Raw genomic sequence first — 26172 nt, forward strand, 5'->3', positions numbered from 1 at the left:
ACTGAAAGGTTCTTCAGTTGCCATTAGTATAGATTTTTGCTATCTGTACCAGCACTTAGGAGTTGCTTACTTGTTACAGCTACAGATTGTGGAAAGGGCCTAGGACCTTTCCATTGATGTGGACCTTTCCATTGATGTGGTCCTAGGTCCATTCCTAGGACCACATCAAGGCTCCTAGGAATGGAGACAGTAAGTTAAAAAGAAGAGTGCATGCTCCCAGCTCTACCACTAGCTTACCATGGAATCTTCAGCCTGTTTTCTTACACCTCTGTGGGCCTTTGTTTTGTTATCCAGTAACATGAGGTGGCTGGGCCTGAGATATTTTTTTAGCAGTATAATTCTTTGAAAGTAAAGAATACTACAGGAATCCTTACCTGTAATTGAAGCAAGAGAGAAGTCATTTAAGGAGCAAATCAATACAGGAATCTAGATGTGGTTAGGACCTGCTTCAGGTTCTGAATTCCCATGTCCTAGAGCTTTTAAAATGGATTTAAGGTAAGTTTTATGAAACTACAGAGTACAACGAGATAAAATACTGTCTAAAAGTGGGTGACTAATACCAGGGCAAAAACAAAATGAGGGCTGTGAGCCCTGGGTCTTTGAGAATGTGGGTGTTTCTTCATTTTTTTCCTTCTCTAATAAAACTGTAAGGTACACTTAGGTGAAAATGAAAGCATCCCAAAGCTGATGGGGATGTCTGTTAAATAGACATTCTGCAACAAAATTAATTAGCTTTGTTTTGGTATTCTCCAGCCTTCTTCGTTCTCTGAATACCATTTTCATTAGCCAGTCGACAGTTTCTTGCAAGGTGTTATGGATTGTTGGAGCCACCGTTGCAATATTCACAAAAAAAGAAGTCTGGATTCCTTGGTTGAATTTGATAGCTACCCCAAAGATAGTGTGGTTTCATAGGAACAGTACAATGCTGATAACCCAGAATGAGGTCTTAATACATTGAATGGATGGATAATTAAATGAAAATCATAATATCAGAAGTTTGTAGAAAGCACCTCGAGTAAATAGCCTTTTATTAAGTGGATTTTAACATTTAATGAAATTGGCAGATTTTTTATGCCAAATATTGAATGTTTTATCAGACTAGAGAGATATAAATAATGCTAAGACCGATAATGCAAATGGATTTATTCAGACATAGGGGAGGGGTTAAACAGTTTTCATGTATAAACTGTACAACTTACTCTCGAACGTGTTATTTATTTTTTAGCACCCCAGATACTCGCCCAGCTGGTCTGGAGGAGGCTGATCAACAGCCATTGCCTGGAGAACAAGGAATTAACTTGGACAGCTCAGGCCCTAAACTGCCAGAATTTTCAAACCGACCACCAGGTGATAAAATGTTAGCTAAAGTTTGTATACTTGTCATCATTTATTTACAGCATTATAAGGCTTTTTTTCAAGGAAACAATAGTGTTTTATTTTATCTACTAACTAGACTGCTTTAGTGATTTAATGTGTCTAGTATTTGGAAACTTTGCCTTATTACTTGTTAGTAAGTAAAAAGTTTCAAATATAACCTCTGAAAGTGTGTGTATGTGCATGTGTATGTATATGTATTTGTGTGTGTGTATTTTGCTCAAATTAGTCTTTGTTATATTAGGTCCTGATAATATCAAACTGAAGTTAGTCAGTGCCTCTTTATTCTTGTCAATATCAAGGTTCTAGTTGGCATCAAAATGGAATAAGATTAAATGAAATGATGCTTTCACTCTAATCCTGCTTGCCTGCCTTTCCTGCAGCCTTTTCTACTGGGGCTTTCTCAAAGCAGAGAACTACTAGGGTTTAAAATAAGATTTTTTAATAGAGCTTTTATTTTGAATCTTTAAACATAAAAAATATGTAAAGAGTAGTGAAAGAGACACTCATGTACTTCCTGCTACTGCTGCTAAATCGCTTCAGTCATGTCTGACTCTGTGCGACCCCGTAGACAGCAGCCCACCAGGCCTCCCCGTCCCTGGGATTCTCCAGGCAAGAACACTCGAGTGGGTTGCCATTTCCTTCTCCAATGCATGAAAGTGAAAAGTGAAAGTGAAATCGCTCAGTCGTGTCTGACTGTAGCAACCCCATGGACTGCAGCCCACCAGGCTCCTCTGTCCATGGGATTTTCCAGGCAAAAGTACTGGAGTGGGGTGCCATTGCCTTCTCCATGTACTTCCTACCCAGGTTAATAATAAAAAGACCAGTATTTTTGAAGCCCTCTGTGTTGTATCCCCCTCTGATTATAAAATAATACCATCTTCTAAAATGTTGAAAAAAGTCTCCTAAAACTAATTCATTCTAATCTAGCTATTGTAGAACTAAGGCTAGCTGCCACAATGTCTCCAAACCTGGTTACTATTAGCCTGAGCAGTAATTTGTGACTTTATTCCCCTATGAGGAAGACACACAAACCTATCACATGTAGGCCACACTTCCCTGTGTATACAAAGGATTATGTTTTGTTTCTTCCTTTCTAGTTATTCTACCTCCTTTTTGGCATATAAGTGGAAGTGATTTTGTAAGTTATTTTAGGGATAAACTTTAGTATCCTTAATTTATGTATTTTAAAAGTGAATAAAAAAAAGTAAATTCATTATGATGTCAATACTCTATGTTATTGATTGCACACTGAGCACACCACACTTCCCATCGGTGAATTGCAGCAGCACAGTTGAGGCTGGGAGGTCACCAGTCTTCGGTGGGTATGTCCAGAGGCATTATGAACAGAAAGGCACCTTCTTCCCTCAGACACATCTGAATTCTATAAATCCCAGAGGTTCTCACACACGTTATTGCTTCCTTTCTACAGTTTGCAAGCTGGGAGCCTATAGGCTGAATTTGGCCTGCAGTATATTTGAATTGTCATACAGAATCTGAAAGCAAACAGAAACCTGATTTTAGATGCCTGATTTAGGCATCTACCTGATTTAGGTAGAGCATCAGCTCTGCAGTTTGGCTGTGTCCACAGAACTACTACTGTCTTATAGCAACCCACTTCTCTTCTTTACCAGTCTGGCCCCTAAAGGCATATGAATTTTCATCTTTTAATTAATAAATTTGGGTTTTGATTATGTTATATACCCTGTATGTGTCCTGGCTGTGCCTCTCCACCATTCTGTCACCACAGCCCCAGCCTATCTTCTTACCATTAGTGCTCTTTGGACTGCTGCCTCCAGCTTCTGGGACCTTTATAGCAGCCATGCCCTTAACTGTTACTTTCAAGAGGCTGCTGTATTGTCTATGCTGCTCTCTTTGGTATTTATGTTGTTTGGTGCCCTAATTTTAAAGACGAAGGCATTTGTGTCATAGCCCTGACATCAAGGGGCTGTGTAATTTCTACAGAAATTAACACTTTTCTTCACATGCGAACCTGAGTTAAACCTATAGAAATGCCATATGTTGTTGGCATTATAAATGTAAAGAAGTCAGTTAGGCCTAAAACAAAAAAGGATTAAAAAGAAAAACTTCAAAGTGGATTCTGAGGACTTCCCTGGTGGTCCAGTGGCTAAGACTGGACCCAGTGCAGGGGGCCCAGGTTTGTTCCCTAGTCAGGTAACTAGATCTCACATGCCACAACTAACACCCAGGGCAGCCAAATAATTAAATAATTAAAAAAGAAAACATTGTACTCATTGGTGTCATGTCTGTCATTGGCCAGAAGACATTGATTAGCTATTAAACACAGGGTGTGAACCTATGGATCAATAGCATTTGATAGCTGCTCTGTGAAAATCTGGAGCCGGCACTTCTTCTGACCACTAGAGCCAGCTGTCCTTATGCCTGTGCCTTCGTAAAACTTTCCTAATATACTTATCATGTAACAATGAAATAAATCTAGTTTGTAAAATTGTATCCCAGCTATATGTCCACTTTTTACCATTGAACCACCTTTATTCTTGGTCCTTTCTGCTGATTATGTAAGGTTTTGGTTCTAAAATGCCAAATGAAATCTTCACAAAAGAAAGAATCATTTGAGATGTTGCCTTCTGGGAATCTATAAGGCATGGTCCTCAGACTTCTTTTCCCAAAATTATTTTTTATTCCTGAGGGCTATGCTTCTTGCTTACTTATTCTCCACTTATGGATTCAAAGACAATATTTCTCCAAATACAGTTTGACATGTAAAAAAGTAAATGGAAATTAGCATTTGTAAAAAGAACTTCAGTGCCCTCATTTTATTTTCAGTGTGTGTATCAGCTTCTATTTAGCTCCTACTATTTATTAAACTGACTTATGTCAGAGGGACAGTTTAATTCACTGGGTTTCCCAAAGAAGCGAGCCTGGAGGGTGCAGCCTGGTGTGTGAAGCCAATGGATTGAAGTGATTTTAAATCCTTCTTTCTTAAGGAATTGAACCCTAGAACTTTATATTTTACTTCTGTTGAAAGAATAAAAAGGCTATCTTCGATGCTGGTATTTTCAACAAAACCAAGTCTTTAAAAAAAATTAATCTGTGCTAAAAGAAAAAAAGTGAATCTTAAATGCTTCATTCACAAATCCAGTGAAGTGTTGATTATGCCTGCATGAGAGCCCAGTACTGGGTGGTCACCTGTGCGCTGTGGATGGAGTGGTCCTCATTTCGTCTGAATGTGAGGCTGGCATAGACTCGGCCAGTCTCAGTGCATAGCACAGTGCCTGTTAGAGTCTTAGTACAGTGATGCCTCATGCAGACCCTGAAGACTGAGGAGCTCCAGGTTCTCGATGCTTTGCTTTTTGCTTCCTGAAGCAGTGTGCCTCTTTGCTTATGCCAGAGAAGGAGGGGCCGCCCCTTACCCCCCTGGGAACGGGCATGCCTGAGCTATTTGTGCCACCTAGATGAGTATTGCTTGGCCACACCCTAAAGGTCGCAAAGCTTTTCTTGCTGAAAATCTAACTTCCCTGATTTTGGGGGCTCGTTTTAGGTTATCCTTCTCAACCAGTTGAACAGAGGCCACTTCAGCAGCTGCCTCCTCAGCTCGTGCAGCATGTGGCACCCCCAGCACAGCCGCCACCGCAGCAGCCGCAGCCACCTCCCAGTCAGCCACAGTCTCAGCAGCAGCAGCAGCAGCAACAGCAGCAGCAGCAACAAATGATGATGATGCTCATGATGCAGCAGGACCCCAAATCCGTTAGGCTTCCGGTCTCCCAGAATGTCCACCCACCCAGGGGCCCACTGAACCCAGACTCCCAGAGAATGCCCATGCAGCCGAGTGGCAGCGTGCCTGTCATGGTCAGTCTGCAAGGCCCTGCCTCGGTGCCACCATCACCTGACAAGCAGAGAATGCCAATGCCTGTGAATACTCCTCTGGGAAGCACTTCAAGGAAAATGATGTACCAGGAGAACCCCCAGAACCCTGCCAGCTCACCACTAGGGGAGATGTCCTCGCTCCCAGAAGCAAGTGGCAGTGAAGGACCGTCCGTCTCAGGAGGCCCAAATAACATGCCTTCACATTTAGTGGTCTCCCAGAATCAGTTAATGATGACAGGGCCAAAACCTGGACCATCACCGCTTTCAGCAACTCAAGGTGCAACTCCCCAGCAACCTCCTGTAAATTCCCTGCCCAGCTCTCATGGCCACCACTTTCCAAATGTGGCTGCACCCACCCAAACGTCTAGGCCTAAAACACCCAACAGAGCCAGCCCCAGACCCTATTATCCTCAGACACCCAACAACCGCCCTCCCAGCACGGAACCTTCAGAAATCAGTCTATCACCAGAAAGACTCAATGCCTCCATAGCAGGACTCTTCCCTCCACAGATTAATATTCCTTTACCTCCCAGGCCAAATTTAAACAGGGGCTTTGATCAACAGGGCCTAAATCCGACAACTTTGAAGGCCATCGGGCAAGCACCTTCAAACCTTACCATGAATAATCCTTCCAATTTTGCTGCCCCACAGACTCACAAATTAGATTCTGTGGTGGTGAATTCTGGAAAGCAGTCTAATTCTGGAGCACCAAAACGGGCAAGTCCAAGCAACAGCCGCAGGTCTAGTCCTGGGTCAAGTAGGAAAACCACCCCAAGTCCTGGGAGACAGAATTCAAAAGCCCCTAAACTTACACTTGCCTCTCAAACAAATGCAACCTTGTTGCAAAATGTAGAGTTGCCAAGAAATGTATTGGTCAGTCCTACTCCTTTGGCCAATCCGCCTGTACCTGGGAGCTTCCCTAACAACAGTGGGCTGAATCCTCAGAATCCTACCATGCCTGTGGCCACGATAGCGGGTGTTCTGGAGGAGAACAAGGACAGCTTGAATATGCCACAGGACAGTGATTGCCAGAATTCCCAGGTTAGGAAGGAGCAGGTAAACATTGAGCTAAAAGCAGTCCCTCCCCAAGAAGTGAAAATGGTTGTCCCTGAAGATCAATGCAAAAAGGATGGGCAGTCTTTGGAACCTAACAAACCTCCCAGTGTCGAAGAGAACAAAAATTTGGTGTCTCCTGCTATGAGGGAAGCACCAACATCGCTAAGTCAACTTCTTGACAACTCTGGAGCTCCTAACGTGACCATTAAACCCCCCGGGCTTACAGATCTGGAAGTAACACCTCCAGGAGTGTCTGGAGAGGACCCAAAAAAAGCATCTGTCATTCCCTCCCTGCAGGATCCGTCTTCTAAAGAACCCTCCAGTTCCCTAAATTTACCTCACAGTAACGAGCCGTGTTCAACCCTTGTGCATCCAGAATTGAGTGAGGTCAGTTCTAATGTCACCCCAAGCATCCCTCAAGTAATGTCAAGACCTGTCAGCTCTTCCTCCATTTCTACTCCTTTGCCCCCAAATCAGATAACTGTTTTCGTGACTTCCAATCCCATCACAACTTCAGCGAACACATCAGCAGCTCTGCCAACTCACCTGCAGTCTGCGTTAATGTCAACAGTTGTCACAATGCCCAGTGTGGGTAACAAGGTTATGGTTTCTGAGGGACAGTCAGCTGCTCAGTCAAATGCCCGGCCTCAGTTCATTACGCCTGTCTTTATCAATTCATCCTCAATAATTCAGGTTATGAAAGGATCACAGCCAAGCACAATTCCTGCAGCCCCGCTGACAACCAACTCTGGCTTGATGCCTCCCTCCGTTGCAGTTGTTGGCCCTTTACACATACCTCAGAATATAAAATTTTCTTCTGCTCCTGTGCTGCCTAATGCCCCCACCAGCAGTCCTGCTCCAAACATACAGACAGGTCGACCCTTGGTCCTTAACTCACGAGCCACCCCTGTTCAGCTTCCTTCCCCGCCTTGTACAACTTCTCCAGTTGTTCCTCCTCACCCCCCTGTCCAGCAAGTAAAAGAACTGAATCCAGATGAGACTAGCCCTCAGGTGAGCACTTCAGCAGATCAAAGCACTCTGCCCTCTTCACAGGCAACCACAGTGGTTTCTCCCCTTTTGACCAATAGTCCAGGCTCCTCTGTCAACCGGCGAAGCCCAGTCTCATCTAGTAAGGGCAAAGGAAAAGTGGACAAAATCGGCCAGATTTTGCTGACCAAGGCCTGTAAAAAAGTTACAGGCTCCCTCGAGAAAGGGGAAGAGCAGTATGGTGCCGATGGAGAGACTGAAGGCCAAGGGCTAGAGACCCCAGCTCCAGGGCTCTTGGGAACAGAGCAGTTATGCACAGAGCTGGACAGTAAAACCCCAACTCCCCCAGCACCCACTCTGCTAAAAATGACCTCTAGCCCTGTGGGCCCGGGCTCCGCCTCAGCAGGACCCAGCTTACCTAGCAGTACTCTCCCCACCAGTGTACGCTCAATAGTAACCGCTCTGGTACCCTCTGAACTCATCTCCGCGGCGCCGACCACAAAAAGCAATCATGTTGGCATAGCATCTGAGCCACTTGCAGGTGGCCTAGTGGAGGAGAAGGTGGGATCTCATCCAGAGCTTCTGCCCAGCATAGGTATGTACTTGATACCTGGCATCATCTCGTGTCAATTTTTGATGACCTATCCCACCAGAGAAAGCATGGCTCCTTTTCTACTTGGAGGAAGAAGAGTGGGCTAAATGGTTATAGTGGTGGTTCCATTTGTTTGAAGTACATTGGGAAATATACTTCCTGTTTAGATTCCCATGTTGTTTACATTATTAATATGGTTCTCTCTCAACTCCTAGAATAATGATATACCTTATATTTTTATAAAATTTTTCATTTTACAAAGAGGCATTTTTACATACGTTACCTCATCTTCATACCAACCATGTCAGGTAACCCTCATCTCATCCTACAGGTGGGAAGCTCAGAGTTCAGTTGTTCAAAGTCTATATGTGAGCGTCCAATTTAACCTTGTCTCTTAACAGTGAACAGCAGCTCCTGCAGGTTCTTAGCTTGGTAAAGACTTGCTTTCATCTGTTCAGAGCAGGTTTCTCATAACCCCTTCCTCTTGTACTCTCTCCCAGGAATTCTTTCCTTCTGACTGGCTAGAGGAGAGCTTTCCAGAAAACCAGGTTTCATGATAATAGACATGGAAGGAGGTATCACAGTGCCAACCAACATTTACCAGCTGTTTGATCTTAGGCAGGTTACTTTACTCCAAACCTGAGTTTCCTCCTTTGTCATATAGGGACAGTAGTAATTGCAAAAATTCAATGAGATGCTGTATATAACATGCTTAGCACAGGCCTAGAATATAGTAATCATTCAGTAATTATTTTTATTACCAGTTTCTTTTTGATGAAGTCTCTGAAAATTAGACCATCCCATTGATGTATTTCTAGTCCAGATTATTTCCTATGTACTGGTAAGGTGGACTACATCATAGGAAACATAGATGTCCTTACATTTCCCTTCCTTCTCTTGACATCCCCCTCACTACCACCCCACGCCATCTCCCCACCCCTACACACACACATAATGTTCCTCCTCCTGTGAGGTTTAAGTGGTACAGAAGCTCTGTTTCCCCACAGTAGAATCAGTCAAAAACTGCCAAAGCTCAAAGGACCTTTGCTGTATTTTAGGCCAGCCAAGAGCCCCTATCTTGTTTATGCAGCTAAAATGCTTGGAGGGGCGGAAAGAACACAAGCTTCAGGACAGGATCATAATTGAAGTTCTAGCTCCACTGATACAATCATGGTTGGATAAATCCCTTAACCTCTTATAAGCTATTGACTTCACCTGTAAACTGAGATTGTGTCGATAATTCCTACCTCCCAGAATTGATAAAAAGATTCATTGAGGGGCTTAGCCTACAGGCCAGCACGCTGCCTCCCACAGAGCCCAGGAAAGGCTAATTCTCTCTAACTGTTCACTTCAATACCAGAGATGCAGGGAGAGAGAAAGGCCTTTAAGGGGTTCTCTGTCCTTGGAGGAGAAAGACTTCATAGAGCTGGGTACTATATTAATAAATTTCTGGTTCTAGTTCTGTTGGTGTAGGTGAGCCCTAAGAATTTTTGAAACCTTCTAAAACTTTTTGAAAGAAATTAAAAAAATACGTGACATAAACATGTTTTCCACTATTAAATGTTTCCATTCTTCTTCCTTTCAGGTAACTTTCCCCATTGGTACCAAGAGGATAATGATTTAGAAAATATTTTATCAGGGTCCTATATAATCCTAGAGAAATACATGAGTGTTAGGGAAATAAACCAGTAGCTGGAAAGAAACCTCTCAAATTTAGATAAGATTATTTCCACTCTTTTTCAAAGGCCTTTTGTGATTTTATCTTAAAAGTGTGAGAAACCAATACTGGAGTAAAAAATAAAAGTTATAGTTTTAAGCTGTATTATATAAGCATCCAAAATAAATTCTTAACACAAATGCATCATGGACTAAGCAGAGAGAGAAATCTGCAAGAGTCACATTTGCACAAGAAGATAAAATTTATGTTTATCTAGGATGTTTGAGTATCAAGGTGGGAGGACATAACCTTGAGTGCCTGTGGCATATCTATGCCCTCAATCTTTACTGTATGATCCAAGAAGTTTCCATTCTAGAGTACATTGTGTATTCTGTTCCACTCCTCTTCAGGGGCCCAAGTTCTCTTTGTCCTTCAAAGCCTAATTCTGATGTTTCTGCCTCTAGGGTACCTTCAGATTTCTCAATTTAGAATTTATCTCCCTTGCTTTGAACTCCCATAGCACTTTGTACTTTATAAATCTGCTTCCTTTTAACATCACAGTTCACTCCTGAGTGCCAGTTGTATATATATCTTTAATATTAGACTGAATTTCTGATGAACAAGAAGAATGTAATTTGGTCTCTAAGGGTGCCTAGCACAGAGCCTTGCCCCTAGAAAGTTCTTGGTAACTGTTTGTTAGATAAGTAGATAACATCAAATAGATTTGTTTCATTAAATATGAATTGAATACCTGCTTTATGCCCATCACACTTGCCAGGTGCTGTAGAAAAGTACAAGATAAATTTTATGATTCATTTCAGTTCTCAAGGAATGTAGTCTTTAGAGGATTGAGGCAGTTTTTTCAGTGCTAAGGTTGGATGGTATAATTGTCCCTCTGAAAGAGGTTTGGGTTGCCTGCCAAAGTATGCTTTGGGGTTTTTTAGAATACTGGACAGAACTTGACCCAAAGAAGCAAAAATTATGGGTGCTATTATCTTATGGCTATATCCTTCCTTGATCTTTGTACATACAAAACAGAAAAACAGACTCTCCTCACGGTAGTCTTGTTACTGAGTGTTAAAGTAATTAATTTTTAAGGTCAGTTTTGAAATGTACTGTACTTTCAAAGTTAATTTCAAGTACTGCTTTCCAAGAGTTACATGTATTTCAGCAGTTACTTAACTCTTGGTTCGGTGCTTTCTGCTTTGTTTAGAAAAGAAAGTTAAAGACCTGTTTCTTTTTTTTTTTACTTCTTGCCTTAGCTCCTTCACAGAGTTTAGTCCCAAAGGAGACTCCAGCCACAGCACTGCAGGGGTCTGTTCCCAGACCAGGTAAGGCCCATCTTGGAAAAATTTCTCGAGTGGAATTGATCGCGTGTGAAGGAACCACTACTGTTCTGAATGTGCCAAAAAATGCTGAAACTATCTTACTTGCTTTAGGGCAGACTTTGGTTGAGTGGCAGCTTGTGCAGTACTATTTGAGGTTATTTTTCTCTTGAGCAGCTTGCTCTCTGACGCATTCCTGGTGTCAGCCAGGGAACTCAAGAAGGGCATCTCAGTGCCCATTGTCTGTCTGCTACCCAGCCGAGGGTGGTTTCCATTGCACAGTTTGCCCTGTTCCATGACCCTGCCCCCGTACTTGGCAGCTGACTGACTGGCACATGGTAACTCACTAGGGTGGCGGCATTATTGCATTAAGATAGTAATTGCACTATCATGACAGAAGTGGAGGCTTGTTCCGAAAACCTAGGCTGCGGTGAGGTAGCCACTCCTCCAGAGAGTCAGAGTCATTTCAGTCATCTCTGGATGGCATTAAGTTTCTTCCCATGACCAAGATATTGTAAATAGCACTACGGATGGTGTTTCTGGAAGGTGGAGTCCATGGTAATCTGACAGATAACTGCTGTGAGATGCTGGGTCAGCTCTGAATGCATGAGGATCTTGATGGCAATAATAGCACACTGCCTTCATAGGTTAGAGTGCCAGGGCAGATGAAGAGCATACATATGTTCCAGTTTAGTCCTGCCTGGCTCTTTGCATTGTAGGTTATTGTAGGAGTGCCCCCCAAAATGTATGACTGCTTTCCACAAGGAGGTTAGGATCTCACTGACAATACAGTTCATACGCCTGACAGAATCTTTTTTTTAATGTTTAATTTTGAGTCCGAGTTAGTAAAAGTAAGGTAAACATTGGGAATTCCCTGGTAGTCCAGTGGTTAGGACTCCACACTCTCACTGCCGAGAGCCCAGTTCAGTCCTAGGTCAGGGAACTAAAATGCCACAAGCCATACAGAACAGAGCAGTCAAATAAATAAATGAATAAAAAAATTTTTTTAAATGTCAGGTAAAAGTTGTGATTATTTTAAAACCTGCCTCAGGGTGCTATGTCCTATATGATGGATAGGACTTTCTATTGTACATTCTTTGGGTAAAACCAGATCTCTGGAAAAAGTGGTTGAGAAAAAACAATTTTAACTACCCAGATTTTTTTGCTCCCAAGTACCCACATGATACCTGAGAAGGATAGGAATGGAGCAAATAGATAGTTAAACTCATTTTTGGTGAGAAAAGGAGCAACTAGAAAGGGGAAGAGAATTCCATCTCCTGACCCACCTTTTTTCTACAAAAGATGGATCTTTTTAACTTTGAAGTGGGTAAAGTGGTTATCCCCGTTTTTTCAGGTGAGGCATTAAGGACAGAGAGGTCAAAAAGTTTGCCCAAGGTCACATGGCTAACAGGCAATGAGGTCAAAATAACCAAGGCACTCTGACTTCATTGCTTTCAAGGAGTTTATTCTGTAATAAGTAGGGTAGGTTAGACATGTACACTGAGTCTGAGGTGCTGAATTCCCTGAAAGTGGGGGGATGGGGAAAGGACTGTTGGCGACCAGGTGCATCAGGGATGGTCTTTTGGAAAAGTTGAGACTACCTAAAGGTGGATAATGGAGGAAGAGGATGTTTTCCTGCTGGTGCTAAGAAAGAAGCGCCTGGTAAATCCATAGCATGCTCATTTAAGCAAAACCCAGCTAGACAAATTACTGAGGGTTTCCATTTTTAGAGGGCACTGCTGAGAGGTTGAGGAAGAAAGGGACATAATGGGGTTGTAGGTGATACCTTAGAGTAAAGTAGTTTCCCCTCTAAAATTCAGTGGGGAAATCCATTGGAGAAGAATACATCCTTAATGAATATTTAAGACATATTTGAAGATTACTGTTTAAAAAATATGTCAGGAGGGAAGAGATATTCTAAGAATGAAAACAGTCTCTTTCTACATGAGAGGAAGAGGATTGTTTTACTAACCTAGTTAGCTAGATGAAATATGAAGCAGGCAGTGTGAATTTAGTTGTGTTGATCCAAACGGGATTATTTCACAGTATGGAGTAGAAGTGAAAAGAGTGAGTTAGTGTCTTATGCCCCAGACAGTCGAGTTGTGTCCATGCCAGCTCTGTCTCTATACTGCATTAGGGTGAGGATCCTGCCACACTTGGAGACACGACAGCCTAAACAGGGCATTTAGAATTCTCACAGATACCTAGCCTCTCCCAGTGGACATATACATGAGAAGCTCCTACATCTCATTTCTGTCCTTTGTATTTTTAACAGAACTCGAGGCAAATGCTGCCATAGTCTCTGGACAAAGGTAAGATGATCATTTCTACAGACTTAGCATGAATATGGCATAAGCCTCTTTGAAAGGTATCAGCTTTCTCAGCCTTTAAACCTCTCCTCACCTTGGCCTTTTCCTTCACTCTTTGTACCAGTTTTTTTTCCTGCTAAAGTAGGGAGCTGTCGTGAGTACCAGCCTCTCAGAGATAACATTTCTTTGAATAAAACTTGGTGGCCAGTTTTCTGCCTTTTGTGGTTGTTTTGAAACTGAATCACGTAACATTTTTCAGCACTCAGCATAGTGAGTAAATAGTAAGTGTTCAGTATATAGGAATTGTTGCCATCATTATCACTAATAGTATTCCTTGTAATGCCTTCTAAGTGTAGCTGTTTGATCCTCAAGTGAGAGAAAGGCAGATGGGCTCTGACCACAAAACTCATGCTTTGTCTTTTATACTGTGCTATCCCACATAACCTAACATGATGAAATACAACTGTAGCTTCGACCTCACTAGCCCCATGGAGGGGAGTATTATTGTATTAAAAAAAGTTATTCCTTTTTTAGTGTAGGGATGTACTAGACAGCATTTTAAAGAATTTTTCATGCTCTGTATCAACTTAGATTGTAAAACAGCTTCACAGTCATTTTCTCATTTAATCAGCATATCTACCCTGTGAGGTGTTAATAATAACCAGCATTTATTTGAATGCTATACCATGTCATATGCTGGGCTAAAAGCTCCCTAGATGTATTATCACATTTAATTTTCACAGTATCTATTAGGAAAGAAAATTCTGTCTTACATATAAAATTCTGCTCCTTACATATAAGGAACCTAAAATTCAGAGAGGTTAACTAAATCACCCAGAACCACAGCTTTAGTAAGTGGTGAAGCTGAGATTCAAACTCAGGCCTTCTGACTCCAGAGCTCTCACACTTAATGTATTGCAGCAGACAAGATGGGAATTTATAGATCAAGAATCTGAAGCATAAAGCTAAATATCATGGCCAGTAAATGCATAGGTAAGACTCGACCCCTGTTCTTCTGACTCCAGATTCATTGCTATTCCTACAACACCACTCTGCCTGTCTAGTTTCATTTGGATCGAGCTTATGTTTGAATTCATTTGCATTTTTCAAAGTATACACCAACTGTATGGCTAGGGAAGAGATAATCAGACCAAAGATGCCTTATAGGTGTTTGTTCCCCGAGTCGCCTGACCATTGACCCTATAAACACCAGGACAGTATTGCTGAGGCTTTTGTTTTACCAGGAGAAAGAGGCACCTCCATTAGGAATCTTCTTCCTTAGAGTCTTTGACCCTTTTCTGGACTCCTAGTCATCCTTACACACCATTTCTAAAAGGGTATGTACATCCCCCTGACTTGCAGTGCCAGCCCAGCCTCCTATTTGACTTGCCTTGGCTTGCCGGGCAGTTGTTAAAAGTAAAGCTAGGGTAATGAACTCTGTGGCCGGATTGCCAGGCAAAGGGTCCTCTGGCAGGAGTAAGCAGTGGAGGGGTATGGATAGTTGACAGGCCATGGTTAAGAAGCTTACATTGTAGTGGAAGACACAAGACACTAAAAACATGCTGTACAGCCCGATGGGTGCTCTGAATGCCAGACACAGACTCTGAACCCAAAAGGCAGAAGGGGCAACTCCTCTTGGGGAGTGAGGTCATGGAAGACTTCTCAGAAGAGACATCCCTTTGACTGGTTTTTTGTTTTGTTTTTGTTGCATTCCTTTTGTTTCGGTTCCATGTCTTATAAGTAAATGTAATCAACTTCTATTTTTTTCCTAATGACTTTAACATGAATTTTTTTGAACTGTGAAAGTAGTGAGAGTTTACTAAAGATAAATTGAAATTCAGATCAGAGAATTACGAAGAAGAATGTTATCCGTTAGCCAGTATTCCTACAATTCAGCAGTATTCACAGTGTATATTTTAGTTCTTCTAGTCCTCTTCACAGAGTATGTACAGATAGAGTTAAAACTCTCCAAGAATGGTATATATTAATATATACTACAGTATTTGTATACATCTAATATGTAGTATTATATCCATATATAAATCCTATATGTTGTATACACACATATAAATATGTCACACCCATTCATATGTGTTTCATATATGCTCAATATATGTTATAATGAAAATGAGATTATACTGTTCATAATGGTGATAGCTTTTTTCCCCTATTATGATGCACTATGAACAGTTTTTATTATTAACCTTCTACAGCATGATTTTTATAGCTCCATTTAGATGTGCCATGATTTAGTTAACTAATCTGCTATTGTTGTTAAGCATCTCAGTCTTCTGTCTTCATCAATATGAATAAAATGCTTTGGCATCCTTGTGTGTAATCAGAGCTCTGTAAAAAGATTTGTTTCCTTAGACACCTAGAAACAGAATTGCTGAGCCAGAGGATTACACCAGGGTGTCTCAGCCTCAGCATTACTGACTGGATCAGATAATTCTGTGTGGAGTGTGGGGGAGGGTGCTGCTTTATGCATTACAGGATGTTTAGTGGCATCCCCCAGTCATAACAGTCAGAAATGTCTCCAGACATTGCTGCTGTCCCTAAGAGGCAAAACTGGCCCGTTGAGAATCATTGGGTTGCGCAGTTTACACTCCATCATGAGTTTTTGTCCCTATACCCTCAGTAATACTGGATATTACTATTTTTTAACCTTCATGTACTAAAAGGGGGATTGGAGCAATCAATATACCCAGCTGCTGCTGCTGCTAAGTCGCTTCAGTCGTGTCCAACTCTGCGACCCCATAGACGGCAGCCCACTAGGCTCCTCTGTCCCTGGGATTCTCCAGGCAAGAATACTGGAGTGGGTTGCCATTTCCTTCTCCAATGCATGAAAGTGAAAAGTGAAAGTGAAGTCGCTCAGTCGTTCCCGACTCTTAGCGACCCCATGGACTGCAGCCTACCAGGCTCCTCCGTCCATGGGATTTTCCAGGCAAGAGTACTGGAGTGAGCTGCCATTGCCTTCTCTGAATATACCCAGCAGTGTATTGTAAATATATTCTCCTATAAATTCTCCAATGTGACTTGTAATATGCCATTATCTATCTAACTCATAGCAAATGTCAGTGTATGTTATTCATTTCCTAGATTTTAGGTGCTATTAACTTTTTTTTTTTTTACTTTACAATATTGTATTGGTTTTGCCATACACTGACATGAATCCACCACAGGTGTACATGTGTTCCCCATCCTGAACCCCCCTGCCATCACCCTCTCCATACCATCCCTCTGGGTCATCCCAGTGCACCAGCTCCGAGCATCCTGTATCATGCATCGAACCTGATGCTATTAACTTTTGAAGGGAAGTATCCTCATCTTAGTAAAATGGGTGAGGAAGCTTGATGATGTTTGTTTCAAGTTCTTAATGTCTTTTACCTGTTTTCCACAATCTCGCCATTATTACGCTTAAATTTATTTTATTTTTACTAATATAACAAGCTGGACTCACTTTTAAATTGTCAGTAACATTAGAGTGTAACTGTGATTTTTGTCCCAGACTGGAACATTGTCTCCTCAGAATGATTATATAGTTCTTAGTCTCCTACCTTGTGAATGGAACTGTTAATCTTTATTTTTTGTGTGACTTGATTCCCTCACCTCTTTGGACTTTGTGCTTCCCTCTGTTAGCAGTGAGCCCAAAGAGATCATTGAAAAGTCCAAAACTCCAAGCCGAAGAAACTCGCGCACTGAAGAGCCAGCTGTGGCTTCTGAAAGTGTGGAAAATGGACATCGAAAGCGATCCTCTCGGCCTGCTTCAGCCTCCAGCTCTACTAAAGGTTAGCAGTGGGCTGTGGATGCTGTTTCTGGGTCACATAGAAGAACAGGGTTCTTAGCACAGCTCAGCGGCCTTTGCCCTTCATCTTTGCTTGTATTCCTTACATTTTCAAGTTGCTTTGACTTCGGCTGCTTAGTGGGTCCTTCCTTTATTTGTTAGTTCATTTAACTGTGTGTTTGCAGTGTATGTACCAGAGCAGCAAGCACATAACAGGGCAGGTTGCTTCATGATCGTCACTTCAGACAGGTCCTCAGTATGGCTCCTTTGTCTTTCTTATGTTTCTGTGGTCAACTTGTTTTCCTTTTCTCTACTCTTTTTAAACCTCTGGCTCCTATTTTAGGTCCTCTCTTTCAGCACAGACTTTCACCTCTTCGCAGAGAGCTCTCACTACCAGGACATAAATCTACCAGTGTCCTCCTTTGCTCGTGCCGTAATAGAGTAACTGTCCCTCCTTCAGGCCAAAGGCCAGTGCCTTCTTGATCCCATCTTCTCCGAGCTTCTCGAGAACCTGACACAACCAGTTTTCTCTTCTCTGTTGACTGCTGTCTTTCCTTTAAATGAACTCTGCTCTTGGCTTCTCTGACCCAGAGCTCTCAGTAGTCTTCTGACTATTCCTTCTCAGATTCTGTAACCGTGCAGTAGACGTTGGCCTACTCAAACTTTAATCCTGAGTCACCTTTTCTCTTCAACTTAGGTTTTCTCCCCAGGTGATCTCATTCATGCCTCCCTTCTTTAGTTACAACCTTTCACACATGACTCATACATTTTTTTTTCTAGTACTGACCTCTAGAGATCTTAGATAATTGCACATACGTTCTTAACAGGACCACAAAAGTTCAACATGTCTGAAAACAGATGTGATTTTTCACCCCGATGCCAGGTCCTTTGCTGTTGGTCCCCTACTCCCATCTGTCTGTCCATTAGGCATGTCCTGCTTGACACCTCTGTCCTTCACCCTCACATATATTCTCAGAAAGCTACTGATTTTCTCTCAGATGACTCAAGTTCATCCACTTTTCCCCATCTTCACTGCTACCCTAGCTTTAAGCCTTTTAATGGTTTACCATTATAATTGGGATTAAAGTCTAAAAGCATCAGCATGAACCACAGGTCCTGTCTGGTCTGGCCCCTGTCAACCTCTCCCAGCTCATTTGACTTCCCTTAGCAACTTGGACATGCCATCCTCTCATCACAGCCTGGGTATATGTGATGCCTTATTGTGGGGAGTAGTCTCTCTTTCTTCCTTTTTTTTCCGCATTAACTTCTCACTCTTTCTGCTTATCTTAGCTCAGTTGTCCTTGCTATGTGGAATCATAGCACCATGTTCTCCTTCGTAACACCACAATTGTAACTTATGTCAATGTATGTGGTAAGTAGTTAATATACATATTCAGTTAGGGCAGGAAATGTCTGGTTTTGCTCACCACGGTATGCCTGGTGCTTACTGTGGTGCCTAAATGCAAGAGTATCCAATCAGTAATTATGTTAATAACCATCTATCAACTATATATTAAGTACTTACTGCATGTCAGGCTCTGGGGATGTAACAGTGAAAAAACATAGTCTTTGTCACATCGATTATAAGCTATCAAGAAATATTTTGCTATGGTGCTCTCATGATAGCAACGTTATGTAGTACTGTAGAGGTATTTATTGGGTTGGCCAAAAAGTTTGTTTGTTTGTTTTCCATAAGATAGCTCTAGTAGTGCTTAGTTGTTTTTAACTTCATTTAAAACAATTTTCTTGTATTGTATTGTGACAGCTATCATTATCAGTGTGTATTTTAAAAAACTTATCAAAATTGGTGATTTTTTTTGTGTAGCCATTTTAGTATTGAAGATGGAAGAAAATAGGGAACATTTTCTACATACTATGCTTTATTATTTCAAGAGAGGTAAAAGCACAAGTCAAGTGCAAAACAAAGATCTGTGGAGTGTACGGAGAAGCTACTCTGACTGATCAAACATGTAAAAAGTGGTTTGCAAAGTTTTGTGCTGGAGTTTTCTTGCTGGACGATTCTCCATGGCTGGGTAGACCCGTTGAAATTGATAGCGATCGAATCGAGACATTAATTGAGACTAGTCAATGTTATACCATGCAGGAGATAGCTGAATACTCAAAATATCCAGATCAAGCCTTGAAAATCATTTGCACCAGCTTGTTTATGTTAATCACTTTTATGTTTGGATCCCACATAAGCAAAAAAAACCTTCTTGACCATATTTCTGCATGTGATTTTCTATTTAAATGTAATGAATGTGTTCCATTTTTAAAACAAATTGTGATGGGCAGTGAAAAGTGGAAACTGTACAATAATGTGGACAGAAGAGATCATAGGGCAAGTGACGTGAACCACCACCAACCACATCAAAGGCAGGTCTTCATCCAAAGTAAGTGATGTTGTATATGGTGGGATTGGAAGAGAGTCCTCTATTAGGAGCTCTTTTCAAAAAACCAATTAATTCCAACAAGTACTACTCCCAGTTAGACCAACTGAAAGCAGCACTTGACGAAAAGTCTCTGGAATTAGTCAACAAAAACACATAATTTTCCAGTAGGATAACACAAGACCCCATGTTTCTTTGATGACCGGGCAAAAACTGTTACAGCTTGGCTGGGAAATTCTCACTCATCTGCTGTATTCACCAGACATCGCACCTTCAGATTTCTATTTATTTTGGTCTTTACAAAATTCTCTTAATGGAAAAAGTTTCCTTTCCCTGGAAGACTGTAGAAGGTACCTGGGAGAGTTCTTTGCTCAAAAAAATAAGAAGTTTTGGGAAGATGGGATTATAAAGTTGGCTGAAAAAAGGCGGAAGATAGTAGAACGAAACAGTGAATACTTTGGTGAAAATGAAAAATATGTTTTTTATTTTTACTTAAAAACCAAAGGAACTTTTTGGTCAACCCAATACCTGGTATGCTTTGTTCTTCTGTCAAGTCAGTGTAGGCTTTCTGGAGAAAATGATGTTTAAACTGAGACTGAGAATGAAGAAGCATCATCCAAGTAAAAGGTAAAGCGTGTGCAAACGCCCGGAACTGAGGGAGGGTTTCATCTTTTCAGAAAGTGTACTGAGCTTAAGTAGCTCGAGTTAGACAAGAGCTGGGATCTTGGCCAAGTGCCTGATATCAACAGGGCTGCTGCAAAACAGTCACACACCATTAGGATACCAGCCTGAAGACCATGGCAGATTGCGATGCCCCAACACCAGACACTGACTGAGAGCTCAGCTGTTTCTGGGTCACAATTCAAATGCCTCACAAGAGTTCCTGGAGGAGGCCGCAAATCTGCAGATCAAGTACAGGCAAAGCAGAGATGTAGACATCACCTTACCTCAAGCCTGCCAGATAGGGGAGAGGTTGGGAGGGGCCTTCTTCCTCTCCAGACATACCATGTATACCACAGTTAGGGTCCTGTGGGTATCCCCACTTTGGATGCAGAAGTGAAACCAACAACTTCCTTCTCCCTCCCGGGGAATCATCTCCTAGGCAAAAACTTCTTCAGAAGGAAGCATAACGTGGAAGATTCCTGGAGTTCTGTGAGGAAATCTGCTTCCCCTCAATTCTGTGTATTTTCCCAAAGGATCAGGGTTTTCCAGGCTGTAGAATATGGTATGTAGTTATCTTTAAAGCAGGAAAGTAAGTGTTGCCCTTTAAACATGTCACACAACCAGATTTTTGGAAATCTGGCCTGAGCCCAGAGCCTCAGGATACTACAGATGTCATTTACAGTGCACCAGAAAGAACTAATCTGGCAGCTGGGACAGTTAAGAGATGCCCAAATTAGAGCCACTCTGTAGATAACTGCTAGCCAAGAAAAGATGGAAAGCTGGAGCCTGCTTTAGAAGTGGGTTGGGGTGTACAGGCCTGTACACTTAAACTGAACATTGTCCCAAGGTGATGGTAGTCATGTTGGAATGCCTGTCCCATCCATGCTTTGAGGCTTAGCAACTGGCTTAGAAGAGGTCATAATGACTCACAGGCTTTGCGATATTACATGGAGCAATGCTGCATAAGTATCTCCCGAGAGGATGGCAGGGTTCTGGCCAGACCCCAGGAATCACAGTCATGTCTAGATCTCCACATCAGCTTTAAGCCCTCAGGCTATCTATCCTTAACTCTTCTAGGGTAAGTTACTTTTTAAATCAGAAATGAATGCTATAGCTCTTGATTTTTAAGTGTTAGAGCTCTTGGATCCAGATTAAAGAATTAATATGCATATTATTTGGCCTTCTATGTTGTATCCAAAAATGAACCAGTGTCATAAAATATCAAGCTGGCTTCTAAGCTGCATGTGTCCCAAACTTGTAGACTTATATAGTGCTGGGTACCTGAAACATCTTCCTGCAGCATCAATACTTCAAGTTTTGAAAGGAAGAGAGGGTTTTGCCTTTTTGTACTCTTAAGATTTTGGTCATATATGCCCAAACAAAATCAGAAACAGTCTGTGTTTTTTCACGAGAATCTTGAAAGCTGAGAAATATTATGAGCAGTTTATAATGAGAAGTATTGGTACTTTCTGTATTATTGGAAAACCAGTGACCTTCATCATGCTTCTGCTTTGAGAAAAGAGTTTGCTTACCTCATGCTAACCAAGGCCCACCAGACTACCAGATTGGAGCTGGTGGGAATGATGATTTCTGCGCAAGTCCAGCAAGGCCCACATGGTCGATGGGTCACTCTCCAATCTGTTGTTTGATTTTGTTTGATTGGGTTCCCCCCGCCGCACCACCAACCCCCAGCACCCTGCCTCTTTTTTAATCTGGCCACACCTCATGCCATGTGGAATCTTAGTTACCTGACCAGGGATTGAACCCCTACACCCTGTGCCGGAAGTGAAGATTGTTAACCACCTGACCTCCAGAGTCCCCGTCCTGCCACTTTTAATTACAGACAATGAAAATTGGCTCCCACCAATCAGTGAACTTTTTAAAATTGCACTTGATCAGATGTGTTTACAGATACGCAGATGAGTAGTTCTGCTTCCTGACATGATCAATTCCCCATTCCCATAGAAATGATTTTTGTAGTTTCCCTTGTCATTCTATATTTAGTCTTACGTCTATAGTAGCTTTGTGTTATATTTTCAACTGGGAAAAAGGATCAGTAGTTAAAAAGATGAAATTTGGTGTACAAGTTTGAAACCAAATATCCTAATAAGAGGGAAGTTCAGAACAAGCTGTAATCGGCAGTAGCTGTGGGTGTCCCTGGTGTGCCCTTAGATGCCTGTGACAACAAAGTGGGGTGATAATTCTGTCCTGTCCACAGCTAGTGACTTGAAAAGCAGCAATCTAAAAAGCACAGAGTATACAGATACACTGGAATCAGTGGCTCAGATGGTCACAAAGAGTTGAATAAGACTGAGTGAACTGATACAGATACACTTGAAATGTAGGTGTTGTTATTATAGAATAAGCATAATTAGATACATCTTATGGAAGGAAAGAGCTTCCCTGGTGCCTTAGCTGGTAAAGAATCTGCCTGCAACGTGGGAGACCAAGGAAAACCCTGAATAGTAACTGCCTGAAACTGTACTCTTGTAGTCATTTAGAAACAAGCCATACAGATTTTGAAAGGAAATTTCCAGAATTTTTTTACAATTAAGTGGAATCTTGGCTAGAAGAAGAATAGTAAAAAGCGTAATGAAGTGAGCAAGGTCAAGGTTAATTTATAAAACTCCGTAGAAGGTAAAGTTCACATACTAGAAGATTTAATAGAACCTTGAACTATATAGATTTGGCCAAATTTGCTTATGGTCAAAAAATGAGACAGTCATTTAAAAATTACTTTAAAAATGCCCTTTCAAATTACAAATTTAAATGTTTCCCAGGGACATACATAAACACCACGTGAAAGACTGTTACTGACCCTCACTTTTACCATATAGTCAATTGTAAAATATGAACATCAGTGAAGTAAGTATATTAGTCTTTGGACTATTTGTGTATCTGTGAAGACATTAATTTATAAAATCCTTGAAGGTTGGGAGTTCCCTGGTGGCTTAGTGGTTAGGATTCTGGGCTTTCACTGCCATGGCCCAAGTTCAATTCAATCCCTGGTCAAGGAACTAAGATCCTGGCAAGCAGCACAGTGCAGCCAAAAATAAAAAGATATTTGATGGTTAAAAAAAAATAAACAAAAAAAACTGAGAGTTTTTCAATAATGTATGTGATTTTTTCCCCCATATGGTGTTTATAATAGGGGCTTGGGGTAGGATTATGCATAATCAGATAAGCTAGGTGGCCATAAGAAGCAGGCCTTACATATTAAATACATCCTGAATATACCTTCACCTACTACATTACTTCCCCAGAATTCCTTACCTTAAAAACTTAGCTACTGGATTTTCTTATTGTGTTCAATGGAATGGTAAAGGTGATAATATTTTAGAGGGAGTATAAAATTGAACCATAAAAATAACTTTTCAGGTTTATAGAAACATCAAAGGTAACTTTGCTCTGTGACCAGATTGGCTGGATTTATCCAGAGAAGGTGATAGAGACTTCAGGACCAAGTTTTCTTTTTCATGGAAGTATAAATGTACACCCTACACCACCACTGCCACCTCTCACCCTAGTATCGAAAAGACTTTTATTTTTTTTGCAGTTTCTAGCATAGATAACTTGTTTGCTCATGGCCCCACTCATTGATTCATCCTCAGAAGCAGAGGCAGCCTGCCAGATCCCTGGGTGCTTTGGAGCACTGACAGATGGGAACAAGCAAGGAGGGAATGGAGGGCGGAGCCTAAGGTTGTTTATTCCCCCACTGCTAACCATGCTTCCCAGCCACATATGTTGCTTAGACACACCACTTGATCATTCATATTGTAACAAAGGAGAAGCTCCCAAAGTTGACCTAAGTAACAGATATTTTTCTAAGGATGAACACTTAGTCAAGACAAAACCCTAAAAAAAAAAAAAAAGACAAAACCCTGTATGTTTTCACTACAAATGACAAATCTACAATGAAAGTGAAGGTTGAGAGGTGGTGGATGTAAAGAGTTGATTGATCATGGGGAGTCGTGTGCTATGTGGGACTCGGTTTATTTACATGGAATTAAAATAACACCATTATCAACATCGTATCAGATTTACTGTCCTCCAATTAGCAAAAGACTAATGAGTAAATCAGAGAAACTAATTCTACCACCTGGCATGAGCATCACGATCTCCCCGCAAGAAGCAAGATGTATTGAAACTTCTACCAACAGAAGCCTGAAATCACCACAGAGGCCACCTTTTAGAAAATCATCTAGGTTTCACTTCTTAGCAGTTACTTAGCTAAAATTTTACTTAGTGAAATTTTTGCTTTTTGCATGTACATTTTAAGTCTGGGTTCTCAAAATATGATATAATACAAAAAAGAAAATAAAAATTGCTTAGAATACTGAACCTAATAATGTGCAGCATCAGAAAATTCAGCCTAGTTTCTAGAAAGGGGTAAGTTGAATTCATCCGACACATTTATGTTAAATAGAAAGCACTTTTTTGGTCCTTATTGGGAAGTAAAAATACTTTAAATCAAAAATATCTATTATGGAGCAGCATGAAGAATGAGGGTGAATTTTAATATTAATATGAGATTTTAAAGAAATGTTTACAGTTGGAGAGCTTTAGGCTATTCATTGTTACTTTGCTGTAGAAGACTTATGTTGAAAAGTTTTTGAGAAAGATGGTTTAAATATGGGAAAAGATTAAGTTGGTTGGTTGAAGACATAATACTAAAGGAATTAAAACACACTCCTTCCCTCCCTTTTATGTCACTGTTACCCTGTCACTGATATAAACCTCTCAGTTCCCACCTCTTCCATGAAACCTTCAGGCTCACCTGGGCTCAGAGCATGCTGTGGCATGCTCCGAATTGCTATTAGGCCATAGTAGACACTTCCTGACCAAGGTCATGGTCATGTTAAGAGACTTCGACTATGGCACGGCTAAAGAGTTCTTCAGTGCAAAAAAAATGGCTTAGCCCCAGAAGGGATCCAGAGGCTGTTTTGCTTTGTTTTGTACTCTGGCACTCACTTGCTTGTAGCATCACTCATTGATTTCTGACTAAAAGCATTATCAGTCTATCCATCATTTTGTTGAGTGATGGAAACAGGTGATGGAGATGGTGGAGTAATTGCCCGGTTAAAGAGGCTGTCCCCACCTTGGCACCTTTTCCATGTATGTTTGCTTCACCGCCTACTACCTGTATAACATTTCCCCAGTTGCCAGCCAGGCCCTAGTCTTATCAGGCCAAGAAGCCTGAGACCCTCTTCATACTAAGTGGGCCTTTTGAGGCCCTTAGACTGACTCAGAGTCCAGTAGGCCTCCACTCAGGTCAGCCCTGGTTCTTGTGGATTGCCTGAAAGGCACTGCAGTAAAAAGTTGCCTCAGCTGAACATGTCTTTCCTTTCTCCCCCACAGACGTAACCAGTGCGGTGCAATCCAAGCGAAGAAAATCCAAGTAAACAAGCTGGACGACGACTTGATATTTGTAAATGTGTGTGAATTTTACAAAAAGCAATTTTGAGCTGTGACTTTTTAAAAATCCATTTCTGTACAGTTAGTTATTTTAATAACGTGGTCTTTTTCCTAGTCCCTGCAGCCTGTTTCGTAAAGTGCAATGGGGAAAGCAGAGTTGTTGAACCATTTTGGTGTTGCAAGAGGAAGTTCAAGGTTTCTAAAATGTTGCCATGTATTGAGAGGAGCTAATGCGATTATGTTATTAGTTTTCACATTTCCTAAGCAGCCTAGAGTACAGGGTGAGCATTTTTAGATCTCTAATGATGTATTGTGCCGTGGAAGTACTGTGTGTGAATAGCAGTAGTAGGGCAACAGGAAATCTTCTCATTTGGAAATGTTGTAAATAATTTTATTATATAGTGTTTTGGATGTATTTGTTGTAGAAATGGACCAGTGAATAAAGAGAATCTAAGGGTTTGTACAATGTGAAATACTGAATGTGTTAAATAAATGTCTTTTGTCCTAGAACATAAACGTATGTTATTGGTAAGGGATTATTGGGTAAGCAGGCTCTTTCTTTGGACCGTAAGGGAATAGGAACAGCCTTCTTTGTAAATTAGAATTCCATCTTGTCTTCGTCGTGCTTGAGATGCCCATCTGGGAAGTTGTGGGAAATGAACATACTTGTGCACTCAGCTCATTCCTTGGCTTTGGAAAATTAGCTCTTTTTTAGCACTGTACCAGGCACTTTGATATTGGTCAGATTTCCTTTGGTTGAAAATAACAGAA

General features: G+C 41.3%; 1 protein-coding gene across 16 annotated transcripts in view; it reads left to right on the plus strand.

Moving 5' to 3' along the window:
• NCOA6 (nuclear receptor coactivator 6) overlaps window positions 1-25911 on the plus strand; it is a 96450-nt gene extending 70539 nt beyond the window's left edge. For 13 of the 16 annotated variants that reach the window (XM_044927716.2, XM_025263600.3, XM_044927712.2 and 10 more), the window contains 6 exons: window positions 1226-1347; window positions 4898-7861; window positions 10778-10846; window positions 13116-13152; window positions 16789-16937; window positions 25345-25911. In XM_044927716.2, the coding sequence (XP_044783651.2) occupies window positions 1226-1347; window positions 4898-7861; window positions 10778-10846; window positions 13116-13152; window positions 16789-16937; window positions 25345-25388 (3385 nt within the window). In that variant the 3' untranslated portion in view covers window positions 25389-25911. The remainder of the gene's footprint in view (window positions 1-1225; window positions 1348-4897; window positions 7862-10777; window positions 10847-13115; window positions 13153-16788; window positions 16938-25344) is intronic. The other 3 variants (XM_044927713.2, XM_044927720.2, XM_044927719.2) reach the window with 3 other exon arrangements.
• The last annotated feature ends 261 nt before the right edge of the window (window positions 25912-26172 follow it).

This window comes from Bubalus bubalis, chromosome 14, assembly GCF_019923935.1.
Source record: "Bubalus bubalis isolate 160015118507 breed Murrah chromosome 14, NDDB_SH_1, whole genome shotgun sequence".
NCBI lineage: Eukaryota > Metazoa > Chordata > Mammalia > Artiodactyla > Bovidae > Bubalus > Bubalus bubalis.